Raw genomic sequence first — 25,698 nt, forward strand, 5'->3', positions numbered from 1 at the left:
TGGAAGATAAGTTGTTGCTCTTCCAATAGGCACTATAGTTTCTTTTGGCTACGCCAATAGGCACCTATGGTGAGAAGGCAGGGGAGTGACTTAAGGCGCCTTAATCCTGCAGTGAGCTAGAATGGAGATGACAGGCCAAGTGGCCTCCTACTGTGCTATAACATTCTCTGCTTCATTGGAAATAGCAAGTTTGAATGAGGTAACAAACTGCTGACTCACTGGTCCTCCATTTACCTGAATGCAATATGTTTAATCTTCTGCTTCTAGTTCTACATCTAGCTGATAAACATCTCTCAGCCAATCTCACTTCGTTGAAATTGTAATAAGATCCCATTATAGCATATTTGGCAATTGAAACTTTGCAGCATCTTTTATCTCATCATTTACAGAAAGCAATTTGAAATATGTATAATAATGTGATTACTTACTGAAAGCCGAATGATTCTGTCAAACAATATTTCTGATGGACCAATGTAATCAAACACAAAGTACTGTGAAGAGAAAATAATTAATGAATGTTGTTATAGTGAATATTTCATGTCGTTCTGCCATACAGGCCCACATCAGCTCAACGATATCAGAAGCACCAGAATTGTAACTGTAACTTAATCTGATATAATAGGACACTTGAGAAAGGAGCATTAATGCATGGATCAGGCTTTTCTTCCTTGCTTGATCCCAGCTTCTAAATGTTTTCTTACTGTTCACAGAGACAAAACTAAAATCTCTGAACATAAGAAACAGGAGCAGGAGTACGCCATTAACGCCTCAAGCTTGCACCAGAATTCAGTAAGCATCATCTAAGTTACATCTTCCCACAGATTCCCTACCTCACTTGATATCCTCTATATCTAAAAATCTAGCAATCTCTGACTTGAATTGATTCAACAACTGAGCATTTACAGTTCTCATTGGGAGACAATTTCATCGAAGTTTTGCAATATTTCAGTGAAGAGATTTGTCTATACTAAATAGTTGATCCCGTATTCTGAGATTGTGATTCCTTGCTCTGGATTCCCCAGCCAGGAGAAACAGTTTCCTGGGTCTCTCCTGTCAGGGCCTTAAGGGTTTTCTACTAGTCAATCTCACCTCAAAGGACAGTCTCCTTATCTTGAGAATCAATCTATTCAACATTCACTGCACTTCCTCCAAGGCAAGCATATTCTTCCTTTGGAATGGAGACCAGGTTCAGGTCTAGTCTCACCAAGGCTTTGTTTGACCATCTATGTGGCAACTTAATTGTTAAACTGATTAAACAAGATGACCATTCTCGATAATACATACTATAATATATAAAGTAAACACAATAGAAACATAATTCCAGTAAAACAGTAACAGTTTAGATGCAACCTCAAGAATGTTTTAACAATATTATTTGACATTGCTATTATCCAGATATAATTTTCAATATTCAATAATTTTCAGTAAGAACAGAGAAGATGGTAAAGAGAAAGGTGTGACATTGTTAATCAAGGGTAGTATTACAGCAGCTGAGATAATGTTTGAGGACTCATTCACTGAGGGAGTTTGGGCTTAGGTTAGAAACAGGAATGAAGAGGTCACCCTGTTGGGAGTTTTCTATATGCCTCCGAATTGTTCCAGGGATGTAGAGGAAAGGATTGCAAAGATGATTCTCGATAGGAGCGAGAGTAACATGGTAGTTGTTGTGGGGTCTTTAACTTCCCAAATATCGACTGGGAATACTATAGTTCAAGTTGTTTAGATGTGTCCATTTTGTTCAATGTGTGCAGGAGGGTTTTCTGACACAGTATGTAGATAGGCCTAGAACGGGCAATGCCATATTGGATTTGGTACTGGGGAATGGACTTGGCCAGGTGTTAGATTTGGAGGTAGGTGAGCACTTTGGCAATAGTGACCATATTCGGTTATGTTTACAATAGCAATAAGCAAGAATAGGTATATACTGCAGGGAAAGAGGTATAACTGGGGGAAAGGCAATTATGATGTGATTAAGCAAGATTTAGGATGCATAGGATGGGGAAGGAAACTGCAGGGGATGGATACGTTTGAAATATGGTGCTTATTCAAGGAACAGCTACTGCGGGTTCTTGATAAATATCAGGTAGGGACATGGTTGTTGAGAGAGGAAGCCATGGTTTACTAAAGAAGTTGAAGCTCTTGTCAAGGGAAAGAAGAAGACTTATGTGAGGATGAGGCATGAAGGCTCAGTTAGGGGGCTAGAGAGTTATAAATTAGCCAGAAAGGATCTAAAAAGAGAGCTAAGAAGAGCCAGGAGGGGACAAGAGAAGTTTTGGCGGATAGGATCAAGGAAAACCCTAAGGCATTCTCTCAGTATATCAGGAAGAAAAGAATGACTAGAGTAAGATTAGGACCAATCAAAGACAGTAGGGGGAAGTTGTGTGTGGAATCTGAGGACACAGAGGACATAATTAATACTTTTTATCAGTTTTCACATTGGAAAAGGGCAATGTTAGTGAGAAATGGAGATACAGTTTACTAGATTAGATGGGATTGCGGTTGACAAAGAGGAGGTTTTAGCAATTTTGGAAGATCTGAAAATAGATAAGACCCTGGGGCTGGATGGGATTTATCCTCAGATTCTCTGGGAAACCAGAGTCTTTGGCTTTGATCTTTATGTCATCATTGTCAACAGGATTAGTGCCATGCACTGGAGGATAGCAAATGTTGTTCCCTTGTTTAGGAAAGGGAGTCAGGACAACCCTGGTAATTATAGGACAGTGAGCTTTACTTCGGTTGTGGGTAAGATGTTAGAAAAGGTTATAAGAGATAAGATTTATAATCATCTGGAAAGGAATAATTTGATTAGGGATGGTCAACATGTTTTTGTGAAGGGTAGATGATGCCTAACTAACTTTATTGAGTTCTTCAAGAAGGTGACAAAACAGGTGGATTAAGGTAAAGTAGTTGATGGGATGTATATGAACTTTAAGGCATTTGATAAAGTTCCACACAGTAGGCTATTGCACAAAATAAGGAGTTTCGGGATTGAAGGTGATTTAGCTGTTTGGATCAGAAATTGGCTAACTGAAAGAAAACAGGGTGGTGGTTGATGGGAAATGTTCATCCTGGAGCTCAGTTACCAGTGGTGTGCTGCAAGGATCTGTTTTAGGGCCACTGCTGTTTGTCATTTTTATAAATGATCTGGATAAGGGCATAGAAGGATAGGTTAGTAAATTTGCATATGACACTGAGTAGGCAGAGGATGTTGAGGATAGTGTTGAAGGATGTTGTGGGTTACAGAGGGACATAGATAAGATGCAGAGCTGGGCTGAGAAGTGGCAAGTGGAGTTTAATGCTGAAAAGTGTGAGGTAGTTCGCTTCGGAATAAGTAACAGGAATGCAGAACACTGGGCTAATGGTAAAATTCTTGGCAGTGTAGATGAACAGAGAGATCTTGGTGTCCAGGTGCATAAATCCCTGAAAGTTGCCACTCGGGTTGATAGGGTTGTTAAGAAGGCATATGGTGTGTTGCCATTTATTGGTAGGGGGATTGAGTTTCGGAGCCATGAGGTCATGCTTCAGCTGTACAAGAGACTGGTAAGGCCTCACCTGGAGTATTGCATGCAGTTCCGGTTACCACATTATAGCAAGGATGTGGAAGCTTTAGAAAGGGTTCAGAGGAGATTTATTAGGATGCTGCCTGGTATGGAAGGAGAATCTTACAAGGAAAGGCTGAGGGAACTGAGGCTGTTTGCGTTGGAGAGAAGAAGGTTGAGAAGTGACTTAATCGAGACGTATAAGATAATGAGAGGGTTAGATAGGGTGGCAGTGAGACCCTTTTTCCTCGGATGGTGAAGGCTAAGACAAGGGGACATAGCTTTAAATTGAGGTCTGATAAATTTGGGGCAGATAGGGGTAATTTAGGAGTAGTTTCTTTACTCAGAGTAGTAGGGGCATGGATTGGCCTGCCTGCAACAGTAGTCGACTCGCCGACATTAAGGGCGTTTAAATGGGCATTGGACATACATATGGATTTTAATGGAATGGTTAGATGGGCATCAGATTAATTTCACAGGTCGGCGCAACATCGAGGGCTGAAGGGCCTGTACTGCGCTGTAAGGCTCTATGTTCTAAAGTAACAGTCGTGTAATTGATTTTCGACAAGTGAGATACAAAGGTGAAATGTTTCTTTCAACAGTGAAGGTTTCTGTATTATTTTAGAAACATATATTGCCTTATGTTGACAAAATTATCCAAATAGTACAAAATATATTAATTTCTGTTTACTGTCAAACACAATCAATTTATATTTGTAATGTTTAGAGAATTTAAAACCTTTTTCTCAAAAATAAAACAGAAATCAATATTTGCTTTTGCCTCTAACCTTCCATTTCACTTAGCAAGGAATGCATTTGTGTATTATTCTGTTGTCCTTTTATGCATCACATTTTTGAAAGCATCATTTATTTTCACAATATTTGTTATTTGTTTTCCTTCCTCACTTCTCTCCCATGTCACACATCATTCCTAATAAAAAGTGTATCGGCCTCTGGGGATGTAATGCAGGGTCCTTGCAGAATCAGCAAGAAGTGTGAGTGTGAGAGTAAGAGTGGGTTGTGTTTGTGAGTGCAAGAATGAGGTTGTGTGTGAGTGAATGAATGGATGTGTGTGTGTGAGAGTTTGAGTATTTGTGAGAGAATGTGAATGTGTGTGTGGAACTGAGTGAGAATGTGTGTGCATCTAAATATGAGAGTATTAGTGTTGGAGAGAGTGAGTATGTAAGAGAATGTGTGTGTGTGAATGTGCCTGTGTGGAAGTTTGAGAGTGTGTGTGAGATTGCCTGTGAGTGCATATATGAGAGACAGAGTAAGTGTGTGTTTGTTTGTGTGAGTGTGTAACTGTATGTGTTAGTTTGAGTATATGTGAGTGTGAGAGTGCGTAAGTATGTATTTAAGAATGTGTGCGTGTATGTGCGTGAGAGAGAGAGTGAGTGTGTGTTCAAGTCTGTGTGAGAGAGACTATGTGTGTGTGTGTGTGTGTGCATGAGTGTGTGAGACAGTGAGAATGTCTGTGCATGCGTGCGTGTGTGTATGTATATACAGAGGAGGAGAGCCAAGTTCTAGTCCTCTATCAATATCACTCCATGACTGTGGCATTCAGGAATTTTCAGGCAGTTTCCCAATGAAATCGGCTATCTATCTTGATGAAAAAGATCTGATCTCGCACAGCATACAATGAAGATTAGGAGGCCAACGTGCGAAGATTCCAAGATGTGAACTTGTGTTAAAACTGACACAGCGTATTGGAGTCCTGAAGCACTTCCTTTATGATTTATGAGCTAAACTTTGTAAAACCAAGACGTGAGTGGCATAAAAATGAAGACTAAGAATTGACCACCCTGTTGCTGCCATCTTAATGGTTGTTGATATTGTGTCAGGGTCCTTTGAGTAAATAGGTTTCTAAAGAATCTGACCTATCAGGATCAATTGACATCAATGGAAAGCCAATGCCATGTTTGGACTAAATTGGGTGATGCATAGTCTATATATGTTCTGCCCACTATCTATAGGCAGATCAGGAAAGATAACTTTCCATTGGAACCTTGTCCTTTTGTCCTTCCAGCTCACCTCCCCGAGAATTTATAAATTGGGACTCTGCAAGAAATCAACATGACCACCTGATATTATGCTCAACCTGACTTTGACAGGCTTCCCCGTAGAACCAACAGGCACCCTGCAATCTCTTGAATTCTGCGCTTGAAGAAAATTCATGTTTTGTGTCATTTTATTAATTCCCTCACTGAAGATAGGCAACATTATCCTTTAGTCCTTACAGATCTGTTGTCTTTTTATTAGTTATCTCACAACAAGTGGGCAGATTTCAATAAAACTGGATATGTATGTCGCAAACTGGTTAGTTTTGGCCTATGTTCATGCAGAAGCCTGGATCCAGTTGAATTTTTTCAAAGGTCCCTCAACACAGGGTTCATGGTGACTTATGTTAAATGGTTGTTGATTTAGCATGTTGTGGCTTGATCTGGAACATCGTGGGTTGTGTCAACTGCTATAGTGGAATTTATCACAGTTGTCAAAATGTGAGCAGAATTTTCAGAACAGTGTGTGGATGCGAATTGTTCCAAAGCCTCCTCAATAAGGTGGAAACTCTTACTGATAAGATTTTGACTTTTCAGCTTTGCAGTCGTGGCGCATCAATCAGGCAGCGAAAAGAACTATATAATTGTCATAGCACTGAATTAACACAGCATCGCTGAGGTATGCACTCTACTGAGTGCCCTTTTCAATTATTGGAGACACATTTCTGAATTGTTATTTGAAGTTTGAAAGCTGTTTTCATCTGCTGTAAACTGATGCTTGAACATTTCAACATAAGGTTGTTAAACCATCATAAAGTTTTCAGAGTGGATGTGTGATTATTGACATAAATGATGGAATATTTTTACCTCATTGTAAAAAGGGGAATTTGTTGATTCTTTCACTGTTGTTTGCTTTTTCTCATCCCCAATTTCAATGATTACTGTCGGATCGATATTGTCCCCAGCTAGCTGCCGTGCCTCAGTGATCGTAATACCAATCTAATAGAAGCAAACAAGAGTTCCCCTATAAACAACTTTCATTTTGAATTTACTAAACAATCATTTATTGCAAAACTACTAAAATTAGCTCATATGTCTCCTACCTGGTAGTGTTGAGCTTTGTTTTCAGTGGGGTGTATTTTAGTCACTGGTTTTGATCTGTGAAGAAAGCTTTATTAATGAAGTGTAATTACATCCACAATTTTTTAATTAAATAAATAAATTACTTAAATCAACAATTTGTTCAGGTTGGAAACCAGTTATTGGGAGGAAAATAATGATCTTCCTGGTTGCTGATTAATGGGTCAGTTCCTGTGTCCCTAAATTCAAACACTGCTTATAACGGGGAAAGAAAATATTTCAAATGGAAAAAGTCATAAAGTCATAGAGTTGTACAGCCTGGAAACAGACCCTTCAGTCCAACTCGGCTTTGCCAACTAGACATCCTAAATTTATGTAGTCCCGTTTACCAGCATTTGGTCCAGATCCCTCCTAGGCCTTCCTACTTTTGTACCCATCCAGATGTCTTTTAAATGTTGCAATTGTATCAGCCTTTACCATTTCTTCTGGCAGCTCATTCCACATACGCACTACCCACTGCATAAAAAAGTTGCCTCCTAGGTCTCTTTGAAATCTTTCCCCTGTCACTTTAAACCTATGTCCTCTAGTTTTGGACTCCCCTACCCTGGGAAAAAGACCTTGGCTATTCACCCTCTCCATGCTCCTATGATTTTATAAACTCTATAAGGTCACCCCTCAGCCTTTAACTCTTCAGGGAAAACAGCCTCAGCCTATTCCGCCTATCCCTACATCTCAAACCCTCCAAGCTGGCAACATCCTTGTAAATCTTCTCTGAACCCTTTCAAGTTTCACAAATTCTTCCCTACAGCAGGGAAACCAGAAGTGAATGCAGATTCCAAAACTGGCCCAACCAATGTTGCAACATGACGACCCAAGTGAGGAGAATAATTTGCTAAACATACATGCCTTCAAATATTAGAAGCCATCATCCAATGTATGGAAACAATCATCCGAAGGAATTGTGCTTCAGAGCTATCTGTCTTTACCATCCACTGTGCGTCTCAGGTCATGATAACAATCTCAATCTACTAATGATTCGAGAGGCAGTCAACATTAGCTTTTATGGTTATGGAACTGAGTTTGTAGGAAGGATTTATGGCAGGAACACATGAACAAGTATGTTTTTATGTTCATTAATGTGATATTTACATTCATTTAGCTTGAATACTTCTTTAATTCTCATGTGAGGTGCTGGGAATAGAAAAGCACAAATAGAAAATGGTGCCAGGACACCAAAAAGTAGATTTTCTAATATGAATGGTTTACTCCTGAAACGTAAAACATACCCCCTAGCACACTGTTGTCTGAGCAATTTGCTGAAGTTAGCTCATTATCACAATAACAGGGGATAACTTAATAACATTATCATAACTCCAGGTGCAAATTTGGGTGGGGAAATTTGTTTGAAAATGCTGCTCTGAATAATGACAACTATTCCCCAGGGGTAGGCTACTACCTGTACAAACCACTAAGCATTCATCAGTATCAAAGCAGAACACTACTAGGGCTGCACAGTGCCCTGTAAGGATCCCTGCCTTGGAAAATATAACTCATTGTCACATCATCCACTAATTTCTTTGCCTTGAACTTTTGTATAGAACAGAATGTCATGATTTTGAGAAAATTTAGATAAATAATGGAAACAATTAGAAGAGCAAATATAACAATATGGAAGTGGTGGAAGTGTCATCATGTGCGCGAAAGCAGCATTTACTTAACAATAACCTGCTCGCTGACCCCCAGTTTGGGTTCCACCAGGGCCATTCATCTCCTGTTCTTATTACAGCCTTAGTTCAAGCATGGACAAACAACTGAATTCCAGAGGTGAGGTGAGAGTAACAGCCCTTGAATTCAAGACCTTATTTGATCCAGTGTGGCATCAAGGAGTCGTAGCAAAACTGTTTCAATGGGAATCAGGGAATTCTCTCTGCTAGTTGGAGTCATAAAATTATAGAATCCTTACACTGTGGAAGAGGCCATTCGTCCAATCAAGTCTTACACCAACCCTCTGAACAGCATCCCACCCAGACCCAGACTCAGCACCCGACCCTATCCCCATAACCCCGCATTTATCATGGCTTATCCACTTAGCCTGTACATTCCTGGACACTGCAGACAATTTAGCATGGCCAATCCATCCAGCCTGCACATTTTTGGACTGTGGGAGGAAACCAGAGCACCCAGCAGAAACCCACACAAACGCAGAGAAAACATGAAAACTCCACACAGTCATCCGAGGGTGGAATCGAATCCAGGTTCCTGACGCTGTGAGGCAGCAGTGTTAACCACTGAGTAACCGTGCCACCCGCAGTCATATCTGGCACAAATGAAGATGATTGTATTTTTTGGAAGTCACTCAGCTTAGCCTCAGGACATCTCTGTCAGACTTCCTCAGGGTAGTGTCCTAGACCCAACCGTTTTCAGCTTCTTCATCGATGATGTTCCCTCCATCATAAAGGTCAGAAGTTAGGATGTTCACCAATGATTGCACGATGTTTAGCACTAGTAGTAGAAATATTGAAAATAGGAGCAGGAATACGCCATTTGGCCCTTTTGATCTTGGCTAATCATCTAATTCAGTCCTCTGTTGCTACTTTCTTCCCAGACCCTTTGATCGCTTTAGCCCTAAGAATTATATCTCAATCCTTCATGAAATTACTCATGTTTTAGCCTCAATTGCTTTCTGTGGTAGAAACTGTAGAATTTCTTCAGATACTGAAACAGTTCTTGTCCAAATACAGCAAGACCGAGACAATATTTAGGATTGGGCTGACAAGTGGCAAGTAACGTTTGTATCACACAAATGCTAGACATGACCATCACCAGTATGAGACGATCTAACACCACTCCTGGACATTCAATGGCATTACTAACTCTGAATACCCCATTATCAACATCTTAGGGGATATTATTGATTAGAAACTCAACTGGACTAGCCAAATAATTACAGTGGCTACACCTGCAGATCAGAGGCTAGGAATACTGGGGTGAATAACTCATCTCCTGACTCCCCACAGTCTGTCCACTATCTACAAAGTTCAAGTCAGGAATGTGATGGAATAATCCCCACTTACCTGGATCAGTGCAGCTCCAACAATACTTAAGAAGCTTCACACCATCAAGGGCAAATCAGCCCACTTGATTGGTACTACATCCATAGGCATCCACTTTCTCCACTACCGATGCCCAGCAGCAGTATTGTGCATCATCTACAAGATACACTGCAGAAATTCACCAAAGAACCCGAGGCAGCATCTTCCAAACCTACAACTACTTCCATCTAGAAGGACAAGGGTAGCAGATACATGGGAATACCACCTTCTGCAAGTGCTCCTCCAAGCCATAACCATGCTAACTTAGATATATTTTACTGTTCCTTCAGAGTTGTTGGCTCAAAATCATGAAATTCCCTCTCTAATGGCATTGTGGGTCTATCTACAAGCATATGGACTGCAACGGTTCAAGAAGGTAGCTCATACTACCTTCTCAAGGACTACCCAGGACAGGTAATAAATACTGACACACCTAGCAATACCAAGAACTCATACGTTATTTATTTTGAAAAAAATTAAATGCTTGAGTCAGGACAGGGCCTCCTACAGCCTTTGGATTCTGCTGTTATTTCGAAATGGCAAAACAAAAGTCTAGAAATGTCCTGAAAAAATATGATAGGATTTTACTGTTTCGTTCCAATTCTATTTTCACTATTTATGGTACACACATCCAAAAACAACACATAAAACACCTTTCATATGTCTTCAGGCTGTTTCGGTGTGATTCATAGTTAGTGGATTACTTATTAAGGTTACTCTGCAGTGACATCATTTGCTGTTGAACATAATTTGAATTGTTCCTCTGTTCTTGTTTGTACAATGTGCATGTGATCAGTTATATCCAGCTGAGAGGTCAGATGGGTCTGTGGTTTCCAATTCATTCAAAGGCCAGCAGCTGTGGCAGTAAAGTCGTAGAGTCATACAGCTTAGTAGAGGCCCTTCAACCCATCGAGTCTGCACTGACCTTTCTACACGGACTGCCTCTTTCCAATAATTGGTCCATAGGTTTGAACATAATGGGTGGCACAGTGGTTAGCACTGCTACCTCACAGCACCAGAGACCCGGGTTCAATTCCTGCCTCAGATGACTGACTGTGTGGAGTTTGCACGTTCTCCCCGTGTCTGCGTGGGTTTCCTCTGGGTGCTCTGGTTTCCTCCCACAGTTCAAAAAATGTGCAAGTTAGGTGAATTGGCCATGCTAAATTGCCCGTATTGTTAGGTGTAGGGGAATGGGTCTGGGTGGGGGCTGGTCAGTGTGGACTTGTTGGGCCGAAGGGCCTGTTTCCACACTGTAAGTAATCTAATCTAATAATGACATTTCAAGTACCCCTCCATGTACATTTTAAAGTTGTGATGTCTCCCACCTCAATTACCCTCCTAGACAATACATTCCAGACCCCACCAACCTCTGGGTCAAAATAAAATATGCTCAAATCCCCTCTAAACATCCTGACCGTCGCATTAAAATGATGACGCATTGTTATTGACCCTTCAATTAAGCAGAACAGGTTGCTTTCTATCCACCCTGTCCATGCCCCTTAGAATCGTATACATAATACGTAGAATATTTCTTAAGTATGGTGGTGAGGTGCTATCTGAGATTATGTGCTGACTCAGAGGTTGAAATGCTACTCTTAAATAATGTCGGTACAGACACAGTTCTTATCCCTCCTTTTGCTTCATTATCACTCCCTTTGCCTTTCATTCCATGACCCCCATGAGTCTATTCTCATTTGGCCTCCAATGTCACCCTGACTTTCACTTTTTTCCACTACCCCAAGTTTCCCATATCTGCAGCTTTAACCCATCACATTTCCCAACCCAACACATCTCCATCTCTCTTCAGTGCAAAGAAGAGTCACATTGAACTGAAGTCTCTGGGTTGAACTTTCCTATTCTGAAGCAAAGTATTATTTTCAGAGAGTGTCATGGCACATGTCAGAAAAGTTGTGATCTATCTTCTGCCCATTGCCCATTCTGGGACAACTCACCTCCACCATGAGGTCTATGCTGGGCCCACTCACCTCCACCATGAGGACTGTGCTGGGCCCACTCACCTCCATCATGAGGTCTGTGCTGGGCCCACTCACCTCCATCATGAGGTCTGTGCTGGGATCACTCACCTCCACCATGAGGTCTGTGCTGGGCCCACTCACCTCCATCATGAGGTCTGCGCTGTGCCCCCTCACTTCCACCATGAGGTCTGTGCTGAGCCCACTCCTCCACCATGAGGTCTGTGCTGGGCCCACTCGCTGCCGCCATGAGGCCTGTGCTGGGCCCCCTCACTTCCACCATGAGGTCTGTGCTGGGCCCACTTACCACCACCATGAGGTCTGTGCTGGGCACACTCACCTCCACCATGAGGTCTGTGCTGGGCCCACTCACCTCCAACATGAAGTCTGTGCTGGGCCCACTCACCTCCATCATGAGGTCTGTGCTGGGCCCCCTCACCTCCACCATGAGGTCTGTGCTGGGCCCCCTCACCTCCACCATGAGGTCTGTGCTGGGCCCACTCACCTCCACCATGAGATCTGTGCTGGGCCCACTCACTCCACCATCTGTGCTGGGCCCACTCACCTCCACCATGAGGTCTGTGCTGGGCCCACTCACCTCCACCATGAGGTCTGTGCTGGGCCCCCTCACCTCCACCATGAAGTCTGTGCTGGGCCCCCTCACCTCCACCATGAGGTCTATGCTGGGCCCCCTCACCTCCACCATGAGATCTGTGCTGGGCCCACTCACTCCACCATCTGTGCTGGGCCCACTCACCTCCACCATGAGGTCTGTGCTGGGCCCACTCACCTCCACCATGAGGTCTGTGCTGGGCCCCCTCACCTCCACCATGAGGTCCGTGCTGTGCCCACTTGAGCCCACGTTGGGGTTCTTCACTGTCGCTGATGCCGTCCGAACTCAGGACAAGAGGTAAGTAAAAAGACAAAGAGAAAAAAAGAGAAAAAATACAAAGCAGTCACAACAGATGAGCTCTGCCAAATTTGGATGAAGGGAGAAAGCCACTGTCCACAGAGCATCAAGGATATGTTGATGAGGACCATTAAAATGGATGTCTGGAGGAGCAAGAATTGAGCTACATCCACTGGGTAAACACTCCCACTTTCAAGCCAGGAATTGTTGCCATTCAATTTATTGCTAGAGGAGGGGAGAGTTGCAAGCTTCATGTAAAGAAGGTGAGTTGAATATTAGTGAGATACCAATGCACAGAAGTAAGATAGTCACCCATAATCAGTGGGATCTTGATCTTGCTCATGAAACCTCAAGGAAAATAAATCAGAAACTGTTTTTCTCAATGTTTAGAATTAGACTTTTGTCATTCCAGTTCTATTTTCCCACATTTCTCACCATAGCCTATGTCACTCACAACTTGGGAAAACTCACTCCTCTATTACTCTCTCCATAGGTGCTATCAAGTTTTACTTTCAGGTTGAACATGATAATAATCTCTGACAACTGCACACAGTTGGAATATAGATTTACTGTACTGGAGTCACGTACCTTATTCTGGGGGAAATATTCCTGAAGGAACTGCTGAATCGAATTTCACTACTACCTTCATAAGTATCATGGTCGATCATTTCTGGCTTGTCCAGCACACTAGCCCCGTCATCCAGATCACCTGGAAATAATCACAGTAAGCTCTAGAATTCCAGTAAACGTGTAGCCAGTCTTTCAACACAAAAGCAGTTATATTAGAGGGAGCTGACTTTAAAGTGTGAAGTGTGAAGTGTGACTGTACTGTGAAAGCAATTTACCAATTGACATTTTACAAATAGGACATGTTTCATATTCCAGGAAGCAATGGGACTTTTACCTGAATATAGAGAACAAACTGCAAGGAGAAACAAAATTATTCAATCAAAACATAGGCATAATTGATTGACACCATGAATATTTATATTGTAATCTTCACAGAGATTGGTTTTAAAAAGTCAAACATCAAGAGTTCACATTTTAAGACCTTTACTGTAACAAAAGACGAAAGCACTTTTGACTGAACACTATCTTTGTAAGCAGTTTATACTTTAAATCACAGTCCCTCTTTCTAATGTTTTAGCACAACTGGAAAACATATTTCAAAGGTATATGTCACACTATGCTTTAAATAGACATTTAAATCCCTCAGAATCAATCCAAAATGATACTTAACTCTTCACTTCAGTTCTTTTCCTTTCTCTACCTGGTAACTTCTAACTGAAGAATTATCCTTCATGATGAGAGTATGAATGGAGATCTTAAGTGCACAAGCTCGGCAAATACCCCAGCCTCATTTAAACATTTCACAAACATGGGGCTGATTGGACTGTTAAGTTCCAAGCAGCACCAGGAGGCCGAAGCATTTAACAGCAGGATGTTCATTAAGGAGATGTTTACTCTATAGGCAGCAAGGTTAGACTAAGATATTTCCACCCAAAAAGGTCAACGATGTCAACATTGTGGCACATGATCAGACTCCTAAAGTGACAGTCCAACATACGTAGCCAAAAAGCAAATGTTGTGTATTGGGATAAGTGACAGTTTAATTGAGTTTAAATTAAATAAAGGCCTAGCAAGGTTTTCTTGCCCCACCTTACCAAACACAAGTCATTAACTACCTACCTCACCCCATGAACTTCCTGTCATCTGATTCAAGCCTCATTCTATCGCTCACCATATCCAACACTTCCGCTCAATCCACAAGCATGACCCTGATTTACCAGTTGCTTGCCATTTTAATACACTGCATTGCTCACAATAGTCATATTTCTGTCCTAGGCCTGCAATGGTGTTCCACTGAAGCCAATGCAAGCTAAAGGAATAACACCTCATTTTCCTTTTAGGCATTTCACAGACTTCTGGACCTATCATTAAGTTCAATAACTTCAGATCATGAACCCTGTCCTCTATTTTGTTTTCCTTGCCTTCCTAGCATCACCACCACTTTGCCACCATCTCAACTCTCCCCTCAAATACACAACACTACCCCCAATGTCTGGTTTTGCTTTCAGCAGAGCTGACCTATATTCTGACTTTAACTCCTGCTATTGTCTCCTACATTGGGCCTATCTCCACAAACATTCCCATTCCCTTTGCCTTTTGGTAGTTGATACCTGGGATCCCAATCTCCTTTGCCCTCAAACCTTTCACTGACTTTCTCTTCTGTTCCACTTGTTCTTCTCCACCATTTTCCAGCTCTCTCCACTTCAGTTCCTTAGAACACACATTTTCAAACTCAAAATGTTGTTCTCTCCTCATATGCTCCCAGACTGACCAGATTTCCCCAGCACTCCCTGTTTTTTATTGATCTCTGCATCTGCAGTATTTTGCCTTTGTTGATGCTTTCAAGAACTCCAAGATGAATATTGTACAACTAAGGTCCTCTCACCCACCAAGTTCATTGACACCAACTTCCAAGGAACATGCTTTTCTGTACAAGTTTGAATTTTCTGTTTACCTTACAAGCTGCTCGTATGTCCTACATCAGTAGAATTAGCAAGTTTTAGACACATCAGTTTTGTGCTATAGACTCAAGTAATTGTCAACAATGAGGACACGCTGCAAACATACTTCACAAATGATTAAGAAAGGAAATACTAGTGTCATTCAGAACAGAGCTCTGAGAGAAATGTAATCTAAGTGATAAATGATGGTTAAGAGCAGAACTGACTTGTGTACTTCTTTCCACAGTTTTATCTCATATGCTTTCTAGATTTAGGAAAAGTGGCAACAAAAATTAAAGTCTTGCATACAAAATGCCAGAGTGCGACTTCCTTTCCCTCGGTTCTTAGATATCTCTCTGCTAGAAATGCTTCAATTAATGCAAATCTGATCATTCTGCCATTAAATGAACTGCTACTCATCTGGTTTGGGATTATGATTTGGAGATGCTGGTGTTGGATTGGGGTGTACAAAGTTAAAAATCACACAACGCCAGGTTATAGTCCAACAGGTTTAATTGGAAGCACACTAGCTTTCGGAGCGACACTCCTTCATCAGGTGATAGTGGAGGGCTCCATCATAACACAGAATTTATAGCAAAAATTTGCAGTGTGATTATACATTGAAATTATACATTGAAAAATTGATTGTCTGTTAAGCCTTTCATCTGTTAGAATACAGTAAGAGAAAGTGTGTGTGTGGGAGTGTGTGTGTATAGTGAGTGCAGAGTGTCTTAAGTCTGTGATGGGGGTGCATGTGTGAGTGTGGGAGTGTGTGTGTCTATAAAGGTGTGTGTGGGTGTCTGTGTGTGCATCTGTGTGTACCTATGTCCGTGTGTATGTGTAGGAATATCTGTGTGTGTGTGTAGTGCAATTGTGATCACCTGTAATGTGACATGAACCCAAGGTCCCGGTTGAGGCCCTCCCTATGGGTATCGAACTTAGCTATCAGCCTCTGCTTGGCCACTTTCCTCTGCTACCTGTCCTGAAGTCAACCTTGGAGGATGGTCACCCGAGGGTCTGAGGCTGAATGTCCTGGACCAGTGGTTGACTTCGGGACAGGCAGCAGAGGAAAGTGGCCGAGCAGAGGCTGATAGCTAAGTTCGGTACCCATAGGGAGGGCCTCAACCGGGACCTTGGGTTCATGTCACATTACAGGTGATCACCATAGCACTACACACACACACAGATATTCCTACACACACACTCACATACACACGGACACAGGTACACACAGACGCACACACAGGCACCCACACACACCCTTATAGAAACACACACACACACTCCCACACTCACACATGCACCCCCTCACAGACTTAAGACACTCTGCACTCACTACACACACACACACACACACTTTCTTACACTCACAACCCCCACCCCAGACAGACAGACACACACAGACAGACAAAGACCCACATGCACACATATATTTTGTGGGGTGAATTTGTACTTGCAGAGTTACATTGCACTTTGCTCAAAAACTGCATACATTCATGTAGAACTCTGAGCTCACAAACTGCATGAATTTATGTAAAACTCTGTTATCTCACTTTTAGATTAGAATCAATCTAAACATTAGGTCATAGACAGAGAACACAGGGGACTAACACCTTCAACATATTGTCTAGCTATCACCATTGTTAACAGCTAACCCAAGAATGCAACTTTTAAAAAAAGATTTTGTGATTTACACATGAAAAAAGTGAAACTATCACTGTATTCTAACAGATGAAAGCCTTAACAGACAATCAATTTTTCAATGTATAATTTTAGTTAAATCACACTGCAAATTTTTGCTATAAATTCTGTGTTATGATGGAGCCCTCCACTATCACCTGGTGAAGGAGCATCGCTCCGAAAGCTAGTGTGCTTCCAATTAAACCTGTTGGACTATAACCTGGCGTTGTGTGATTTTTAACTTTGGTTTTGGATTAGTTAGTTCTGTTCCCAAGTGAGCTGTATAGAAATCTATAAAATGAAAATTGGACACCAAAAGTCAAATATCTGTCTTGAATGAAATAAGCCATGAAATTAAGGAGATTTCTGATAAATTTTATTTCGAACAAGTAAAACATGGTTGTTGAAATATTTCATCATTTAAACATCTCCAAGGAGAACTCATATCTGTAAATCCTTATCCCTGGAATTGTTCCAGTAAATCTCTTCTATAGTCTCTGAAGCCTTCTTCAAATAGTGCCGAGAATTGGACACACTGTTCCAGCTGAAGTTGAAGTGGCATTTTAATCAGGCTTCAGATAACTTTCTAGCTTTAGTGTGCTATCCCTCTGTTAGAGAGTTGTAAGTCATACAGCACGAAAACAGACCCTTCTGCCCAAATTGTCCATGCCAACCAGGTTTCCTAAACCAAACTAGTCCCGTTTGCTTGCATTTGAAGCCCATATGCTTGAACTGCTTTGTTCACCTGTATTGCCCCTTCAAAGGTCTCTGCACAAGCACTCTTAAGTTTCTTTATTCTTGCACTCCCTTTAAAATTACACCAATTAGTAGTTAAATTAAATTAAAAAAAACATATTGCCTGAAACATTTCTGCGTTATATTTAAACTGCTGTGACTACCCTTTCCGTCAATCTGTCTGGGTCCTCTTGAAGTCTGTTATTATTTTCCTTACTGTGGGAACCTTCAAAGTCTTGTCATCTAGAAAGTTAAAAATAGTGTCCTTTATCCAAGTTGAAATTATGATGTGCATCAAAATCAGTGACGCAGGACTGAGACCATAGTATGCCTCTCATATACTTAAGTAATGTATTTAATGGTTGCCATAGCCAAAAGTGAAAGCAAGTTACAGCAGACGTACAGTTCATATAACTATGAGAAGCCAGCCAGTGCACAATATACATTTTTCCAAATACACCCCATTCATAAAAAAAAACTACTTGTATATTTGCAGTTCAAGGTAGCTAAGTTACCATTTATATTGTCAATAGAACAATTATCATTCATTAATAAAGCACGTGTGCTGATTCAACTAAGTCCCACTTTCATCAGTCTCTGCACATTCATTTCATCCATTATCTCTGAGTTATTCAGGTGTTAGAATGATATATGTAAAAGTTGTTGATATTAGTTTGTCTTGTATCTGTTCATTCCAGAGGAGTATTATTCACAGAGTGAGTGCTTGGTCAGAGCAAGATGCTTATTTTTCCAGATTCAACAATTGTTGAGCTGATGACTTCCTGAACAGAACAAGCTGTTGTTCCTAAATTTTAGATTTAAGTGGAAACTGCTTCTTATTCTGTGCCCAATGTCACTGCATATTGTCAGTAGTGAGCTTGGAGAATATTCACACTCTGATGACAAATTAAACAAAAACTTTGCTAGGTAGTTCATGGATCATGGTCTATAGCTTATTCGATCATGTCTCCATTTGATAGACTGGATTATCCATAGTAACTTCTATTTCAGAAAGGCAACTATCATTTATTCTGTGTTGATTCTCTTCTGAAGCAGTGGAAATGCCAAACAGCGTGTGCAACCATTGTATCTCACAAGTGGTACCCAGAATGAAGTTAGGAACCTGTTGTTTACAGCCAGCTTCACTTGTTAGTAACTAACCTTCACAAGATGGGTAATAAGGACTATCATCTTGGGGAGTTGTTGAAATTTTTTTTATTGGTTAACATGGGGTTGTGAAATCTCTTTAAACTCCTTTGGATCTATGCATACCGTCAGTTTTCCAAAATTTTTCAGCAGTGGCTTCATCCATTGTGTCTCCGTAACCATAAACTAACAGTTCACCCATTATAGTTAGCACTTTGAAAAATCATGATCACATACTAACTGCATTGATGCTGCTGTGGAGATTATGAAAGTGCCAAGCAGCATGCACAATCATTTATCTCCCAAATAGTTTCACTTATTAGTACCCATTCTTCACTGTTAGGATAGCAAAAATTTTTGCCTTTGCAAGTTGTGGCGAAATCCTTCCAATGATTGGAATAGGTTAGCAAGATCTCTACAGAACTTTACTTAGATCCTTTGGGTCAAAGTATACTCTTAGCTTTCCTGATTGCTTCACATCTGCTGTGCTGCTAATCCACTCTATAGGAGTTCTCACTTTCTTCTTTGTCAGCTCTTCTGTCTTGACTTTCAGGTTGGCCTTAAGGACAGATGGCCCAAAATTTGGTAGATGCTAAGTTTGTCTCACACACTCATCTATTCCAAGATAATATGCACCAGGTAAACATCTAAGACCTGTAAAAAACATCTTTGTAACTTCTTCTAGGAAACTTTGAACAGTCAATGACTCAGTGGGCTGTGAAACATGGCACACCTCTTTTGCACTAGTAGGGCTACCCACCTGAGGTTTATTCTTGCTTCACCTGATACAAGTGGATTTTACTTAATCTGTACTGTCTGGAATTTCAGATCTTCATTCTTCCCATTGTGCTGTGTTCTCAGCTACATTCGTCTTCTTAGGATGAGTATCATTCCATTAGATAGCTTCATAATTTTAACAGTCACAAACCATTTATTAGCTTTAGACCTGACAATGCCAATGAATTATGTAAGATCATAAGACATTGAAATAGAAGCAGACCATTCAGCCTATCGAGTCTGCCCTGCCACCCAATGGCATTATGACTGCTCTGACAACCCCCAGCTCTACTTTCCTGTCTTTTCCCAATAACTTGTGATTTCTTTACTGATTATTTTCAATCTCAGCCTTGAATATATTTAATGAGCTCAACAGCCCTCTGTGGTAAAAAAAATTCCAAAGATTCAAAACCTTCTGTCAGAAGAAATTCCTGCATATCTCTGTCATAAATGTGTGACCCCTTATTTCGTATTATACTCTTTAATCCTCTACCCTATCAAGTTGCCTAAGAATCTTGAATGTTTCATTGAGGTTGCCTCTTATTCTTCTATGCTCCAATGAGTACAGGCCCAACTTTCATAACCTATTCTCATCAGAACAGTCTCTCCATAATTGGTATCAGCTTACCACTCTTTTCCTGGAACTACCTCTAATGCCAGCATATTTTTCCTTAGATGAGGCCCAAAACTATTCACAGTATTTCAGGTGTGATCTGATTGATGCCTTGCATAGTTTTCATCGTTTGTATTCCATTCCCATTGAAATAAAGGCTAACACTCCAATTGCCTTCCTCATTACCTGCTGAACTTGAATACTAATTTTGTTAGATTAATGAATTGAGGACTCTTCTGTGCTGTAACTTTCTGAAAACTTTAAGCTCCTCCAATCATCCTGCCAAAGTGCAGACCTCATAAGTTCCCATATTGTATTCCATCAGTGAATTATTTTCCCATTTGTTAAACTTGTCTATCTGCTTCTGCAGATCTTTTGTGTCATCCTCAACACTTACATCCCATCTATTTTGGTGACATCTGCAAACTTGACTATATTAACTTACCTTATCCAAGTCATTACTACATATTGCAAATAAGTGTGGCCCCAGCACTGATCCCTGTGGACTCTACGAGTTACAGGTTGCCATCTTGAAAACAACACCCCTATCCTAACTCTCAGTCTTCGATTCGTTAGTCAATCCTCTATCCACACTAATATACTGCTTCCAACACCATGGGCTCTGATCTTCTTAAATAGTCTTATGTATGGTACTTTTCAAACAGCTTTTGATAATCCAAATATATTACATCCACTGCTTCATCTTTATCTACCCTGTTTGTTAACCCCTCCAAAAATTCTAGTACATTTATCAGGACTGACTTCTTATCATGAAGCTTGATCATATAATACATTTCTTCGCTACTATTAAACCCATTGTAATAGAGTCTGACATTTTCCCAACAATAAACATACACAAACTTTTTTGTATGGAAAGGTTGACAGTTTTCCAATCCACTGGAACTTTTTCATAATCTACTGATTCCGAGAAGGTTATAAACAGTCCGTCCATTATATCTATCGTTATTTCCTGTAATGTCCCAGGATATGTCTTACCAGGTTCAGGGGACTTGTTCAGTCTTTAGGACATAGAACATAGTACATAGAACATAGAACAATACAGCACAGAATAGGCCCTTCGGCCCTTGATGTTACGCCGACCTGTGTACTATTCTCAGCTCGTGCCCCTACACTATCCCATCATCATCCATGTGCTTATCTAAGGATTGTTTAAATCTCCCTAATGTGGTTGAGTTGACTACATTAGCAGGTAGGGCATTCCACACCCGTACCACTCTCTGCGTAAAGAACCTGCCTCTGACATCTGTCTTAAGTCTATCACCCCTCAATTTGTAGTTATGCTGATGTCATCATCCTAGGTAGATTAGATTACTTACAGTGTGGAAACAGGCCCTTCGGCCCAACAAGTCCACACCGACCCGCCGAAGCGCACCCACCCAGACCCATTCCCCTACGTTTACGTTTACCCCTGCACCTAACACTACAATTTAGCAAGGCCAATTCACCTAACCTCCACATTTTTGGACTGTGGGAGGAAACCGGAGCACCCGGAGGAAACCCACACAGACACGGGGAGAATGTGCAAACTCCACACAGTCAGTCACCTGAGGCAGGAATTGAACCTGGGTCTCTGGCGCTGTGAGGCAGCAGTGCTAACCACTGTGCCACCGTGCCACCCACAATGTCCCTACAGCGTGGAAATAGACCCTTTGGCCCAACAAGACCACACCGACCCTCCAAAGAGTAACCCACCCCCCTCTGACTAATGCACCTAACACTACGGACAATTTAACATGGCCAATTCACCTGGCCTGCACATCTTTGGACTGTAGGAGGAAACTGGAGCACCCTGAGGAAACCCACTCAGACTCAGGGAGAACGTGCAAACTCCATTCAGAGAGTCGCCCAAGGCTGGAATTGAACCTGGGACCCTGGTGCTGTGAGGCAGCAATGTTAACCACTGAGCCACTGTGCCATCCCGCAGTTTAGGTCCAAAAGAGGTGAGAAGACCTGCTTTAACCCTGGTGATGAATTCCTTGGAAAGTCCAAATCTTCTGTTCAAATGTGCTGCAGCAGAAACTCTGGCCAGACTTGCACAAGTTGTAGCAGACTTTAGCTCCATTAGTTTCCCTAGCACTTTTCTCCAGTGATCTATTTCTTCTCCACCTTTTCGTCCTTGAATATTTGGTAATTTTGCAGTTCTATTTATGTCTTCTATTGTGATGACTGAAGAAAATACTTAATCAAATCCTTGTCACTTCCTTGCTGTGTGTTTACACGAGGCCTTGGAAATGCACTCAATTCACTGAAAATTGTTTTGCACATCGTAATTTGAACAATGTGTTTAATGGATATCAAAAACTAAAGAGAAAGCAAGTTCCAGCAGAGGAAAAAGTCACAATCCATGTCAAGCTACTTAAACATCATTTATCCAAACAGCCTTCACCTCTTAGAAATAGTCATTCACCACACCCCATATTTTCTAGCCCTTAAACAATTCTAGTTTCAGCACACTACCCATTTTATCTCATGGACTTCAATATTATAGAAAATTCATTTAGCTAGTTAATTTGCATAGCATCAACTGCACTGCTCTCAAACAACAGTACAATGAAGTTAGCCAAATATGATTTACAAATAACAAATCCATCCTTTAGCAGCTCTGCATGTCCAAGTGCATTCATTCTCTGTTGGTTTACTGTGTCTAAAAACTTCAATTGCTAGATATGTCCTTTTTGCCTTTAAACAAGGGTGCAACATTTGCAATCGTCCAGTCCTCTGAATTCCAAGGAAGGGAACTTGGAAGATAGTGACAAGCAATTTCCCAATTTCTATCATTCCTTTCCTCAGCAGCCTCATACTCATCCCATCCAGCACAGGGTCCTCCAGATCAGATAAGAACGACAGATTTGTTTCTCTGCCAAACTTCTGCTTGAATGTGTTTATTCATTACTTTACTAAATCCTCCCAGTGCCACATTTATATATGTATGGACACTATGTGAATTAAAGGACATAGCGACTGTGCAGGAACATGGAATTGAGTCAGGTACTCACTTTAGATTTATTAATTAAATTAATTGACAAAATTTCAATTAACCAGCTAGTCTAGTTATGGTGTTAATGAGATGCTTTATGAGCATGGTGTTTGGAAATAAATGTATAAAATTTACAAACACAAATCTAATATTGATCCAGTGTTTCTAACTAAATTAGGTGTGTCCACTCAGTCTTTCTCTGAAATCAAAACACAATGGTTCAAAAAGTGACAAGCACTCTTCAAATTCTCCTGTCATATTGGTACTGAATTACATGGAGGAAGTGCATGATTGTACATATCAGTTGTTTACTTTGTGGGATGAGAGAATAGTCTATTGTAGGCACCTTCCCGGGAGATTCTGTCAGTATAAGATTACAATATGAGCTAACTGATATACTTGTTCGTAAATTTGTTTGTTTTGTAACTACAATAAAGATCATGAGACATTAAGTGATTGAGCCAACTTTAGCATAAAGATTTTTGGCATTTTAGTTTATCCACATGGATTAATGGATTCCAAAGTCATAAGCTCTGAAGATATGCATAAATGAGAAAGATCTTTTAACCATTCTTAACCATCTATCCAGGACAACTCTACACAGCCCTATTCATGTAGTGAATCACTTCATTAAGGATCCCAGGGATTTTTTTTCCACCAATTTGTATAATAGCCCATTTCAGGTGTTGATCAGTGCCTGCTTGAAAAACCACTCCCTGATTCCAATTTTAAATTTATCTTTGAGTTTAGAAGAATGAGGAGGGTATCTCATAGAAACATATAAAATCCTGATGGGTTTGGACAGGTTAGATGCAGGAAGAATATTCCCGATGGTGGGGAAATCCAGAACTAGGGGTCGCTCTCTAAGAATAAGGGGTAAGCCACTCAGGACAGAGATAAGGAAGAATTTCTTTTCTCAGAGGGTTGCGAACCTATAGAATTCTCTACTACTGAAAGCTGGTGAGGTCAGTTCGTTAAATATATTCAAGAGGGAGCTGGGCATAGCTCTTCCAGCTGAAGGGATCTAGGGGTTTGTAGAGAAAGCGAAAGTGAAATACTGAGATTGCATGATGACCCATGATCATACTGAATGGTCGTGCAGGCTTGAAGGGCTGAATGGCCTACTTTTACACCTATTCTCTACGTATCAACGTATCACCTGGAATCTGTGCTCTACTGTATGGCCATACAGTAGTTCAAATTAAAGAGTAATTAAACAGAACTAGTGAGCCATGGTTTAGTTGTATTGCTAAGATTCTAGTGCGACTCCAGAAGCCTGGACATATACATTCAGACTGACATTCGAGTATGGTACTGATGAAACATCATGTTTTCAGACAAAACATTGAGGTAGAAGAAAGTGCAGAGGAGTAACCTGGTCAATATTTGGCATTCACTCAACAAATGATCTGTCTGTTATCATTGCTGTTTGTAAGACTTCCATATATGCAAATCAGCTGCTGTGCTTCTTACATTATAACAACCTTTTTACTTCAGATACATTTCTGCAGCTGCAAAGTACTTTGGAGTGTCCAGAAAGGCAGAAATACTTTCTTTTTCCTTTCTTTCCCACTAATTCAGACCTCTAACCCTGGAGCCTAGATTTACCCTGTAGGCTTCTGAACCCCACCATTGGGTTTAAATAGAGGTCAGAAGCCTACACTGTGATTTTCCAAGAGTAGCCAATTAATAGCTAAAGGTCTGAGGAGGAGAAGGCAATTCAGCCCTTGAGCTTGCTCCACCATTTAATATGATCATGGCTGCTCTCATCTCAATCTGACGTCCATTCTCCTGCCTGCACCCTATAACCCTTTAACCAATTACTAATTAATAATCTGTCTATCTGTTCCCTCTGTAGCAAGTTCCCAACTTCTCTCCCTGTTTTCCTTTAAAAAAAATCAGTCTGCCAATCAAATGTTTCTTTTTAAAAAGGTAGTTAAATGATCCTAAAAGTACAACTCCAAAGAACTACTAAAACAAAATACAGCTTTAAATCACTAAACACAAAAGCAGTTTTCTAAGTTGAAAAACCTTATCTATGTTCAGAGGTCAGTTCCACCATTTTCTTTTTTCCAAATTGGTGTGAAAATAAGAAAAAACCTATATGATGTCATTGCTCCTTGTTTGGTGCACCACCTACAAACAAAAATCTACAACTGCAAGCCAGCAATTTTAAAACATGCAAACCTGCAGTTCTTAGAAAGGAAGTTTTAAAGTGACCAAGGCCAGTAACAGAGCAGCAGCAAGGGGAAAAATAGTAATAGAAGCAAAAAGGAAAAGATAAAAGGAGAAAAATGCAAAACCAATAAAGTAAATTTTAAAAAACTGCACTTCTATTTTACTTTGGTTGTGTGTAAATTGTTGGAGGTGATTATAAAAGATAGGATTTATGGACATGTAGAGAATCAAAAATTGATTAAGGATAGTCAGCATGGTTTTGTGCAAGGAAAATCGTGTTTCACAAACTTGATTGAGTTTTTTGAGGAATTTACCTAAAATATTGATGATGCCAGAGCAGTAGACATTGTTTATTTGGATTTTAGTAAGCCTTTGACAAGATTCGGCATGGTAGACTAATTAGTAAAGTTAGGTCACATGGGATTCAGGGTAAACTTGCCAGTTGGATACATAATTGGCTTAATGGCAGG

General features: G+C 40.7%; 1 protein-coding gene across 1 annotated transcript in view; it reads right to left on the reverse strand.

Annotated features, from left to right (window-relative positions):
* fer1l6 (fer-1 like family member 6) overlaps positions 1 to 25,698 on the reverse strand; it is a 152,471-nt gene that overhangs the window by 121,317 nt on the left and 5,456 nt on the right. The window contains exons 3-6 of the mRNA XM_043688527.2: positions 13,180 to 13,300; positions 6,640 to 6,694; positions 6,404 to 6,535; positions 429 to 491 (exon numbers count right to left, since the gene is read on the reverse strand). Of these exons, the coding sequence (XP_043544462.2) occupies positions 429 to 491; positions 6,404 to 6,535; positions 6,640 to 6,694; positions 13,180 to 13,300 (371 nt within the window). The remainder of the gene's footprint in view (positions 1 to 428; positions 492 to 6,403; positions 6,536 to 6,639; positions 6,695 to 13,179; positions 13,301 to 25,698) is intronic.

This window comes from Chiloscyllium plagiosum, unplaced genomic scaffold (genome assembly GCF_037043375.1).
Source record: "Chiloscyllium plagiosum isolate Xiang-an unplaced genomic scaffold, Cpla_swu_hap1 HiC_scaffold_4, whole genome shotgun sequence".
In the NCBI taxonomy this organism is placed as follows: domain Eukaryota; kingdom Metazoa; phylum Chordata; class Chondrichthyes; order Orectolobiformes; family Hemiscylliidae; genus Chiloscyllium; species Chiloscyllium plagiosum.